Below are 12,048 nucleotides of genomic sequence, written 5' to 3'. Positions count from 1 at the left end.
TTTTTTTTACCTTGTTGCACACTCTGGAAAAAAATCTCATAAAAACAAAAAATATTTAGGGATCATCGCCAATCTGTGCTGCTGCCATTCTGTTCTCTGGTGTCTTTCTTATAGCTGTGTTTAATCTTCTCTTTTTGTGCCTGAATTTTCTATGCCCCATGCACACACCTGGAGCATTTGTATGCACCAGAAGGGAATTTCCCAATGTTACTTTCAGCTACAGCCCCTTGTGCTGAATTGAATTCTGCTATAGAGTTACTCCCAACCTTCAGTGATGGCTTTTTGGGGTGGATGGACAAGGACTATTACATGTCTTCAGATTGTTTAGAGCTCTGACAGTACAGAGACATTTTAAAAAGTAAAATAATAAAATGCCCAGTATATGAAAAGTGAACGGTTTGTTCTGGGTGTGGTGCTTGTAGTATAGGGAATTTTTCAAATGACTTTTTTTCTGTCTCTTGAGTTGTTCATGTGTTTCCTCCAGTGGCAAAGGCCCAGCTTCTCTGGAAACCCTGCCATATGATGACTCACAATGGTATGACTAAAGGCTGGGTCATTTATCCCTTGAGCTATACTGCAGAGCATAATATTCCTTTTCTATGCATTATGTTAGTCTGAAAGATTTTATAATTAGCCCAAGGTAGCATTTATCTAAAAAACAAAAATATGGTGGATTAAAAAATATATACTCAGGCCCAGTGCAGATGTAGCGCTAGGGACAACTTGATTTCAATCTCTTGTTTAAGAGCTATGTTAAAAGTTGGTTTGCAAATCCTGTTTGACAATTGCTGTCACTGACATTTAACAGAGTGGTTACCTCTGGTGTATATGTAATGCTGCGCTATTGTTTAGCACTATCCAAGGAAGGGTGAGGAAAATACACAAAGTGAGGAGGGAGCCCACACCATGCTCATCTCCTAACCCAGAGGAGGGGAACTTGTGACCTGCAGATGTTGTTGGACTACAACTCCCATCAGCCCTAGCCTGCATGGCCAGTGATCAGGGATGATGGGAATTGTAGTTCAGGAATATCTGGAGGGCTACAGGTTCCCCATCCCTATCCTTACTAGTTAGGAAATTGTTGTTCTCCCTGACCTCATTGGGACTTATCTATGAGGAAACATCCTCAGGCTGTTTGTTTCCCAGTTGTGAGTCTATCTCGACTATAATGTTGGTGACAGAAACACACGTTAGTTTAGGGTGGTTTTTTTGTATACAGCAGAGTGTACTTAGCTTGTGCATCCTAACAACAGAATTCCTTTTTGTACCAGCTGAATCCTGGGCACTAACAGTCAGCTTGAATTCCAAATGTTTTGCTCATGGAACTTTGCTCATGGAAATGCTTAGACTGGACTTGTGCAAGCTTTCTGGGAGAAGCGCATTGGTGATCTGTTCCTGCCTTTCACACATCTTTTGGTCAGCAGAATCCTGTCATGGAACTGTCAAAAGAGATGATAGTCTTTACTGTGCATCCCTCGCTCCACCCCTAGAAAAAGCAGATGGTTTAGTGATGGCTTGCTGCATGGTTGGCAGTGACCCGTGACAGGTCCTTCTTGGTGGTCCCCCTTTTGTGGAATGCCCCCCCTAGTGAGATGTCTCTCCCTTACTATTAACTTTTAGGAGAAATTTAAAATCATTCCTGTGTACCCAGGCATTTGATGGCTGACAGTCCTGTATCTGGCAACAAATGTGGGATATAAATATTAATATTGTTATTATTGGTGCTATCACTTTCCCTCATTTCTGTGATCTTCACCACACACTCCTGTTCTGCCTTATAAGATGCTCTAACCTTTTCCTTAAAGCCTTTGCTTCTCCCAACTGTACAAATAGCTGTTGGGAAATCTACTTTAGCAATTAAAGTAGATTAAAGTGGGTAATCTACTTTAGCAATGAGGTCTTATACAGAGGAACGACAACCTACTGGCCTGGTTCGTACATCACAGTGAGCAGACAATGGCTTACTGGGACTGCTTTGCTCCTTCCCTGGTCCTTTTATCATAGCATAGCAGCTAAGCTAAGGTTTGGCTTAGAGCAGCCTTTCCCAACTAGTGGGCCACCAGATGTTGTTGGACCACAACTCCCATCAGCCTCAGCCAGCATTCCCAATGGTCAGGAAAGATGGGAATTGTGGTCCAACAACATCTGGTGGCCCACTAGTTGGGAAAGGCTGGCTTAGAGTGTTATCTGAATCTGGAATCATAGTTAAGGAGGAGAACTAGGGAAGAGCATAATGGATGTGAGTTCCTCTCCAGGAGCTAGCATGTTTGTGCAATCCCAGTAGGTCATAGTTGGCTTACTGTGACATGCACGGCAGGCCACTGCCGTCTGCAATTTTGTTTTGGGTTGATTAAATCTAACTTCAAAATATGAGGTGGTTATATAAAGTGATGGAATATGCATGTGAAATGCATTCTGAAAAATAGAAGAGTTTCTGGTGAAAGTTTTTTACATTTGTCACATTTGACTACTTGTGCTTTTAGCAAACCAAAATGTATATCATATTGTAGGTATGTGCTTTATTGCATATGAATAAGAAATATTAATCTGAAATCTGGGACAAATATTTTCTTACTGTTGAAATTAATAAGATTATTTTGTTGTGAAATGTATGACAAATACTTGGTTACTGTTGCTGTTAATAAGATTTTTTTCGGGTGAAAAAAAAATCTAATCCTGCCCTCTCTTGGATGAAAACTTTGCAGTTATTGGTTTTCAGTCAGATATTTGTTGCTTCTGTGTTGTTGTTTTCTTTTTGCGTGAACAGACAAGGCTTGCATAACAACTTGTCCTTTCATGTTCTGAAAAGCTGGCAACTGAACAGGCATCATTTTGTGTTTTGTATCTCACGTTTTGCTTCATTACTATCAGCATGTGTGAAATGTCATGGAAATCAGCAAAATGAAAACAGCAGCCATATGCTTTCAGATAGAAATGTGGTTTCCCCCCCAATTCACTTAGTATATGCTATGAAGTAAATCCTCCTTAATATTTCATCAGCATTTCTGTATCCAAGACATATATGATTAGTGCTTTTCAAGTTCGCTATTCTAACAATTCTTTATGTGTGCATTACATCAATAGAAGACACAAGAATTGATCCCACTTTACATCTGTAGATGATATTATTTCCCCTTTTCATTTGAAGGAATTAATTCCACTTTAAGTGCAAAAGGAGGAGAGGGCTCTGTTGCAATAACAACAGACTGAGGTGGTGGGGAAATGACTTACTTAATAGTAATCTTGAGTTTTTGTTGGAGTATTTGATTGAAACCCATCTCCTATTTTAACAAATCTTTCACACAAAAGAAAATATGCCCAAACTAAACTCTCCAAAACTGGGGGAGAAATAAATTTCAGGTTTATACTGTGAATGTTTTTAATGGCTCCTAAAAAGTTCTGACAACAGAAAAATAGAGAAGTCCTTTAATCCTCAGTTGTTAACTGAAATTACTTCTGGTTACTTATCTTTTTTTTACGTTCGCATCTCTTGCTTAACCTCTACTCCTCTGTTTTGCTGTTTAATATATAATTGCATATACTATTGTCTATACTGACACACCATCCCTTAGGTAATGATTAAATTGTAGGTCACATTTTCATCCAGATGGAGTATCTACTTCTGCTTTGCTGTCTGTAGTAGGTACCAGCTGGGGATACAGTGCATCTTTAAATTCCTCATCTTAATTTCCTGGTTGCTATGTTACTTATACCAATGGTGATGAGCTTTGCTGAGTCAGTCTAGTCAGTCAGCAGCACTTAAACAACTTTAAGGCTTTTAGTGTTTTGATGGAGTAACTGATTGAAAGGTAGTATTTATGGACCTAGCAAAGATCGAGACATTTAGGCAGTATGTGACCCATTGGAAGAGAGACCTCTCCAGTCATTAATGTGAAAGAGTGACTATGTGAACACGAGATTATCGTAGATTTAAGCAATAGTTTAGCCCCTTTTGTGCAGTGTTATATACTAACGTCATGGGAGTAAGGCGTGAATGTTATATGTGTAAATTAAGGAAAGGGTTTGAGATGGGAAATGATGGGTTTGTGCTTACTTCTCTCTCTCTCTCTCTCTCTCTCTCTCTCTGTGTGTGTGTGTGTGTCTGTGTCTGTGTCTGTGTCTGTGTGGGATTCCTTCTGCAGTTATTCTTGCCTACATTGTTGTAATATATAGATAACATTTCATATAACAAAATAAAAGAAGCAAAGAACCTGAAGAGCAAATGGCCCAGCACTTTGCAGATTCAGCACACATTTAACTATCATTCATACTATTAAATCCCCTACAGCAGGTATAGGGCTCAGGGTGAGCCGAGGGCAGCAAATGTTGTTGAACTACAACTCCCATAATCCCTGGCTATTGGCCATGCTTGCTGGGGCTGGTGGGAGTTGTAGTTTAGCAACATCTGGAGGGCCAAAGGTTTCCCACACCTGCCCTAGAGAATTACTCCTGCCCCAAGCACAGAGAGACAGGCTTGCATGGTTAGGGTTTAGAAAAGATTTAAAATGACTCCAAACAGTAATTCAAGCTATCTGCTATAGGATAAGTCATTTTCTGAAAGAATTTGAGCAAATTTGATTTGAGGGAAAATTCCTTCCTGAAGCTGTTGAAATGGGTTGTATCCCTCCAGTATGAAGGAAACCAGTTGCCGGAAGCCTCAGGAGGGGAGAGTGTTCTTGCACTCAGGTCCTGCTTGCGGGCTTCCCCCAGGCACCTGGTTGACCATTGTGAGAACAGGATGCTGGACTAGATGGGCCACTGGCCTGATCCAGCAGGCTCTTCTTATGTTCTTATGTTAAACCCCTCCTCCAACACTCAGCTGGAGCAACAGGCTTCGTCATATCTCTCATAAATGCATCCAATGCATTGAAACAAATGGTCTTTGCTACTACAATATTTTTCCTAAACCAAGCTTAAATTACTGTTCTTGTTTTGCAGGCCGGACCTGATAGACATGAATACCGTTGCTGTTCAAAGCAACCTTGCAAATTTAGAGCATGCTTTTTTTGTAGCAGAAAAACTTGGTGTTGCCAGACTTCTGGATCCTGAAGGTGAGTTAGTGAATGGGATCCCTGGTGATTGGTAGCATCAGCCTGTATTGGCAATGTAATATTCTAATGTATGTATGGTAGACATTAGCTGTGTTGTGTCCCTTTTAGATGTTGATGTCTCCTCGCCTGATGAGAAGTCAGTAATCACTTATGTGTCATCACTTTATGATGCATTTCCCAAAGTACCAGAAGGTGGTGAAGGCATCAGTGCACATGTAAGTAAGAGATTAGCATTTTAAAGCTGTCACATACAAACCAAACATGTCAAAGACAAGGTTTATTTTTATTTTGCAATTGTAAAGAAAACAGGATATTGTCTGTTTGTTAGGATTTAGTTACTTATTCTCTGCTTAGTTGCACCTGACCACAGTTCAAAGTAGATGCTATGAAAATGCAATTAAAACAGATATGACTAAAATCTGTATTTGTGTTGCACTTGTGGTGAGAAGTCTCTGCCATCAGTTGCTTGAGCTGATGTGATAAGATGCAGTGTTATTCCCAAAGATTCCAGTTACGCGAGGAAGAAAGTTTTCAGAATGTTTTCAGCCCTGCTTTTGTGAAGAAAGGGATAGCTTGGCTGAGGCTGAAACCTAACCCAGACCCTAGTAACTTTGTAGAGGAGGCTGAGCTGGGGAGAGGTCTCAGAAATAGAAAAACTAAGCAACAGGGACTCTCCCTTTTTGCATAGCATACCCATGTGTAAACTAAATGTAAATGTATGTGTTTAGAGGGCAATGGTATCCCCTGGGCTTGGCCTTGACATTGCCATAGCCTGCCCCGCCATCTGCACATTTTAGCAGGGTATATGAAAAGCAGTGCTTGTATACCTATGTGCACTTAGATATGCCATTCAATTAGTAAATACACACTGTGTGCACGTAGGTGCAGCTTTTCAGGCCCTGGGGTGGGGTCCCTTTACATACATTTAAGTATAGATGTAGAGGGAAGGTGTGAAATGGGCTAAGATTGTTGAAGGAACAGGAACCTCAGGAAAGGGTGAGCAAAGGAGAAAGAGGCCTGAGGAAAAAATGAGAGAAGTAGGGTGAAGAGGGGTTCTGAAGAAACTCTGTAGTGCTTAAGGTCAGGAGGAGCCATATGCTGAGGGTGGAGAGAGGAGTGCTAAGGGTCCTAGCCAGGAGATTGGGTACCTAAAGATTGGGTACCTAAAAAGTAGTGAGGAGTAGGCAGTGAGCTGAAAAAGCAGGGACCCAAGGAAACCATGGGCGGTAGGGACATGAAGAAATGAGGCTGAGGAGAAAATAGGGCTGGGGCAGGAAGGAAGTAGATAGAAAGATAAGGGAGATACGACGAACTGGAGGTTATGGGACCAGGAATTAAGGGAGCATATGACTTATGGATCAAGTTTAGAATCTGACTGTTTAGAGTTGCTTAGAAAATAGATCCTGCCAGTTGTGAGTTGTGGCTTCTGCTGTCACTGCAGCATTATGATCTGGGAACTGTAGCGGAGCCATGAAGGCCAAGAGGTGGGGATGTGTGTGGGGCTCACATTACTATATTGAGCTGACATCCAGTCAGTTCTCTTGCTGCAGGATTCTAATGCTAGAAAAATGATTTGATATAACTTTGTTTCCACTTATGTGCTCCTACTAGGATGTTGAAGTCAAATGGGTTGAATACCAGAATATGGTGAACTACCTCATCCAGTGGATCAGGCACCATGCCACAATGATGGCTGACAGAGTGTTTCCAAACAATCCTGTGGAACTCAAGGTGAGCGTTGTAAAAAAAAAAAAAAGAGAGAGAGAGAGAGAGAAGTTTTTCATCTTTATCAAGGGCCTGCTGGTTCAAAAGTATATTCTGTATTATTCTTTTAGAGGAATCACTGACTCATTTAGAGTATGATTCATACACTCTTAAGTCCTTGTATTTAAGAACATAAGAAGAGCCTGCTGGATCTGGCCAGTGGCCTATGAAGTCCAGCATCCTGTTCTCACGGTAGCCACCCAGATGCCTGTGGGAAGCTTGCAAGCAGGACCTGAGTACAAGAGCACACTTCCCCCTATGGTTTTCAGCAGTTGGTATTTGGAAGCAGACTGCCTCCGACTGTGGAGGCAGATCACAGCCATCATGGCTAGTAGGCACTGATAGACTTTTCCTCCATGGATTTGTCTAATCCTCTTTTAAAGCCATCCAAGTTGGTGTCCATCACTGCCTCCTCTGGGAGCAAGTCCATAGCTTAACTATGTGCTGTGTGAAGAAGTACTTTCTTTTATCTGTCCTGAATCTTCCAGCATTATATATTTATACAAATTAATTGCAACCTGCTCCTATTCCTTTGTGTGCTACTACTGAGTACTGGAGAACATAACATTAGCCTCAAAAGTTCTCAACAATCTGTTCCCAGTCCAGCTACAGCACTGATTCTTAGTCCAACATCTCTTTTGGCCAGAAACCAATCTACACATTTGGAAAAATAGCATAGCACTGCTTTCCCAGGAGCGTAGATGGTGGTTGGATGCTCCCAAGAATAAAAACTTCCTGTGCATGTGAAGCTAGCATGTCAGAGAGGACTAATTATTTATAATAAATAATAATAATAATAAATTTATATATATATATATTTATAAAATTTATATCTCACCCATCCTTCCAAAGATGCCCAGGGTGGTTTTCCTAAGCAGTTTTTTTACACATGGGGAAACTCACTGATACAATCCTCTTCTGACCTTGTAGATTGGCCACCCATACCATGCAGCTAAATTTGCATAGCACTGGAAAGCACAGAGTCTTGAACAGCTGCACACAATCATAGTAGCCTTTTGGCTGCTAAAAATTTGGGGAGGAGCTGCAGACCTGTGCACAGCTTCCATTTAAGCATTGAGCAACACAGTGCTTGGAGGCACTAGGATGCAGCTTTATCTGAGGCTGCGCACACTGTTGCCCCATCTAAGTCAAAATTAGAGGTTTGGACTGTGAAGTCACATTCATAAGAGAGAAACTGAGGAGAATTCTGTGCTGCTTTGTCAGTAGAAGTTTGTTTCTGGATTGCATCCATGAACACCGGTGCTTGGAAGAGTCAGTGTTACCTTTTAGATTCAAGGCATGGGGATGCCAAGTGAAAGCTGAATGGGGAACTTGATTAGTTTAATTCTCTTCCTGTTGTAAATCTGAGAAGGTTTTTGGTTTTGATAGTGAGTAAACCCGCACAAACCAGTTTCACACTTAGGCATGATAAGTTTTTCAGAAGCTTTAGTAGACCAAAAATTCTGAGTCAATAGTAAAACAGTTCCTTTTAGAAATTTGACAGCAATGCTTATTTGTTTTTCTTTAGGCACTTTATAACCAATATTTACAATTTAAAGAAACAGAAATTCCACCAAAGGAGATAGATAAATCAAAAATCAAACACCTGTATAAATTACTGGAGGTAAGCCATGTTTTTTATGGATTATTGAGTGCTGGGCTTGTTTCCTTTTATCTCAGCTTTATGTAACGATTCCTTGTTTTGAAGGTTTGGATAGAATTTGGGCGTATCAAGCTTCCTCAAGGCTACCACCCAAATGACATAGAAAAAGAATGGGGAAAGCTAATTATTGCTATGTTGGAAAGAGAGAAAACACTTCGACCAGAAGTTGAAAGGTAAGTTGATGTTTTCCTTTTCTGAGCATGTTTCTCTTCCAGCTCTTTTGAAAATGGCCAGTGCACAGTATCTTGCAAAATAGATAAGGTACTTTGAGTGGAATATTTGAAATCAGTTTTTGGCACAGTGGCATCTTAGAATCTGATTTGATAGAATAAATTATTCAGCATAAGAAATCCATCAAGGTACGCTTAATTTTATTTATATTGTTTTCAAGGGGCTTATACAGAGTTTCTTCATGCCCTTGTGAAATAGCTGTGCAATAGCAGGTTCATATTCCCGATATATTCCCTTTCAGTACTTGGACAGCTGTTTTAAGTTGTCAGATGCTTCTTAAATTTTTTAAAAAGGTTGCCCTTCTTTTAAAGGTTTTTGCCTTATTTCAGAGTATCACTCCTGCATATATATTAGTAACAGAAATTTCCCATGCCATAGAATTAAATATCATATGCCAGGACCAGCTCCAGGGTTGAGGGGAAGCCTTGATAGCGTATTATCTGATGCTCACCTGGTGGCTGCCCACTTAAATTTTCACTAAAAGTTCATTTATTTATAAGATCTCTTGCCTGTCCACCATAAGGCACGTTACAACAATATAATATAGAATTATTAAAACAGATAGAACAGTAATAAAAACAAATAAAACCGGGCCAGCCAGAACAGAACAGTTGAAATTCAATAAAAGAGGTTGGTCCCATAAAACCGAATACCTTAACTGTCAAAGGCCAGAATGAAGAGGTACATCTTTAGGATATGGTGAATGCTATGCAGCGAAGATGATAAACACACCTCTGTAGGAGGAGTTCCACAATTTAGGGGCTGCCACAGAGAAAGCCCTCTCCTGGACCACCATTTCTCTCAATACTGAGGGTGGCATATTTATTTTATATTTATTTTATTTTATTTAATTTATATACCGCCCTAAGCCCGAAGGCTCTCTGGGGGGTGTACAAAAAGATAAAAACAAGCAATGTATAAATACAATAAATACAATAAATCAAGAAACAAAACAAACAAATAATAAAGAAACCAAACAACATCCAAAATACAAAATAATAATGAAAATGCTATTAAAACACACTTTAAAATGCCTGGGAGTATAAAAAGGTTTTCACCTGGCGCCAAAAAGATAGTAGCGTCGGTGCCAGGCGCACCTCATCGAGGAGGCTGTTCCACAGTTCGGGGGCCACCACGGAAAAGGCCCTGGTTCTAGTCACCACCCTCCGAGCTTCTCAATGGGATGGCACCCGGAGGAGGGCCTTAGATGTTGAGCGCAGTGTCCGGGTAGGTTCATATTGGGAGAGGCGTTCCACCAGGTATTACGGTCCCATGCTGTGTAGGGCTTTATAGGTCAAAACCAGCACTTTGAATCTAGCCCGGAAACAAATAGGAAGCCAGTGCAGATGGGCCAGAACAGGTGTTATATGAGCGGACCTTCTGGTCCGCGTCAGCAGTCTGGCCGCTGCATTCTGGACTAGCTGTAGTTTCCGAACAGTCTTCAAGGGCAGCCCAACGTAGAGCGCATTGCAGTAGTCCAACTACCAAGAGAGCCCTATCTGCTGATCATAACACCTCAGCATTGATAGATCTTTCAGATGTTTGAGATCTAAGTAGTTTAGGGCTGGTGTTCCAGTACATTATGGTTACAAAACATGGCGGCTGCCACAAAAATATGTTGGCCTCCTCTGCCACTCCCTTTTTGACAACAATGCACAGGAATACCAGAACTTCGACGATGTTGAATTTTGAAGAAACTAAGATGGCAACTGGAGCAACCAGAAGCTTCGATTGGAGGTCCTGTCAGATGACACCATGTCCATGGATCTAGGACAGCTAAGTAGTGATCTCAGGCATCTGGCATGCCATAGAACCGTGCATTGCAAATATTAGGTCACCTCATCTTTTCCTTGCTTCCTGCAACATATCCACAGTCTTTTTTAAATTTGGTGTCAACAACAAAAAGAAATGGTGGTGCCACCCAATCTACCATGCTACTCCCACCTCGTGGGTGTCTCCTACCTGTTCCCCTTATAAGCCCCTCCAATTAACCATGATAGCTCAATGGAAATTTTCTATTCATTCAGAGGCCATATACTTCTAACTACTAGGACCAACCAAACACAAGATGTGGGCTCTGTGGTCTAAAACTCCTGTAGTTTTAAAAAAATATGATAATGATTTGTGGGGAGCAGCTGAATCATATTGGACTGAAGGAGGGAGGGGCAGGGCTTAATCCTTCTTTCATATCATTTTCCCAATTAAATCATGCCCCCCCAGTAGCTGTTGTTTTCTCCTTAGGGCAAGCATATAGGTACTCATATGGTAGCTGTACGTTCTCCCCATGTGGCACATAGCTCCGTGAGAAGGGCCATTTGGAGTGGGACAATAATGCAGGGGAAAAATTAACTCCCTTCTCCCAGTTCCTTGAGACTGATCTGAAATAGGGGGACCTGATAGTAATTTGAAAAAAAATCCTACAGGATATCTTGACTAAGGATCTCCCAAGCAACATTCATTGGCCTCTAGAAACAGAATGCTAGGCTAGATCGGGGTGGGGAACCTCTGGCCCATAGGCCTTACTTACTTACTTACATACACACCACCCTTTCTCCCAGTAGGAGCCCAGGGCAGCAAACAAAAGCACTAAAAACACTTTAAAACATCATAAAAACAGACTTCAAAATATATTAAAACACAACCATTAAAACATATTAAAATGAAACATCTTTAAAAACATTTTTAAAAAAAAGCTTTAAAAATATTTTTAAAAAGGTTTACAAATATACTAAAAAGCAATTCCAACACAGATGCAGACTGGGATAAGGTCTCTACGAGTGATACATGCCCTGGTCTCCTCTCGATTAGACTACTGTAATGCGCTCTACGTGGGGTTACCCTTGAAGACGGTCCGGAAATTGCAGCTGGTACAGAATGCGGCGGCACGCTTAATAAAGCAAAGCCGTCGCCGGGATCATGTCACCCCAGTGTTGATGGAGCTACACCGGTTGCCAGTTGTATACCGGGCCCAATTCAAGGTGTTGGTATTAACCTTTAAATCCCTAAACGGTTTCGGCCCAGTTTATCTGAAGGAGCGCCTCCAGTATCACCAAATATGCCGCCAAACAAGATCGGCCTCACAAGACCTTCTCTCGGTCCCACCGGTGAAAACAGCTAGGCTGGTGCGGACCAGAGAGAGGGCCTTCTCGGTCGTGGCCCCCACCCTCTGGAACTTGCTTCCTTTTGACCTTCGACATGCCTCCTCCCTGATGGCTTTTCGTCGAGCCTTAAAGACCTTGTTATTCAGGCAGGCCTATGGGATTTCTGGGGTGGGTTAGGCTATTACTAACAGGTGGTTTACTGTTGTATGAATATGTTTTAAATTGTGTTTTATATTGT

The 12,048-nt window shown here is 41.3% G+C and overlaps 1 protein-coding gene across 30 annotated transcripts in view; it reads left to right on the top strand.

The window, feature by feature from the left end:
• Positions 1–12,048, top strand: part of DST (dystonin) — a 467,794-nt gene that overhangs the window by 201,789 nt on the left and 253,957 nt on the right. For all 30 annotated transcript variants that reach the window (XM_061623014.1, XM_061623016.1, XM_061623029.1 and 27 more), the window contains 5 exons: positions 4,939–5,051; positions 5,160–5,266; positions 6,663–6,782; positions 8,344–8,439; positions 8,524–8,651. In XM_061623014.1, coding sequence (XP_061478998.1) covers positions 4,939–5,051; positions 5,160–5,266; positions 6,663–6,782; positions 8,344–8,439; positions 8,524–8,651 — 564 coding nt within the window. The remainder of the gene's footprint in view (positions 1–4,938; positions 5,052–5,159; positions 5,267–6,662; positions 6,783–8,343; positions 8,440–8,523; positions 8,652–12,048) is intronic.

Source organism: Rhineura floridana, chromosome 4, assembly GCF_030035675.1.
Source record: "Rhineura floridana isolate rRhiFlo1 chromosome 4, rRhiFlo1.hap2, whole genome shotgun sequence".
In the NCBI taxonomy this organism is placed as follows: Eukaryota; Metazoa; Chordata; class Lepidosauria; order Squamata; family Rhineuridae; genus Rhineura; species Rhineura floridana.
Note: the sequence above shows the minus strand (reverse complement) of the source record. Positions and strands in the feature narration are given on the sequence as shown.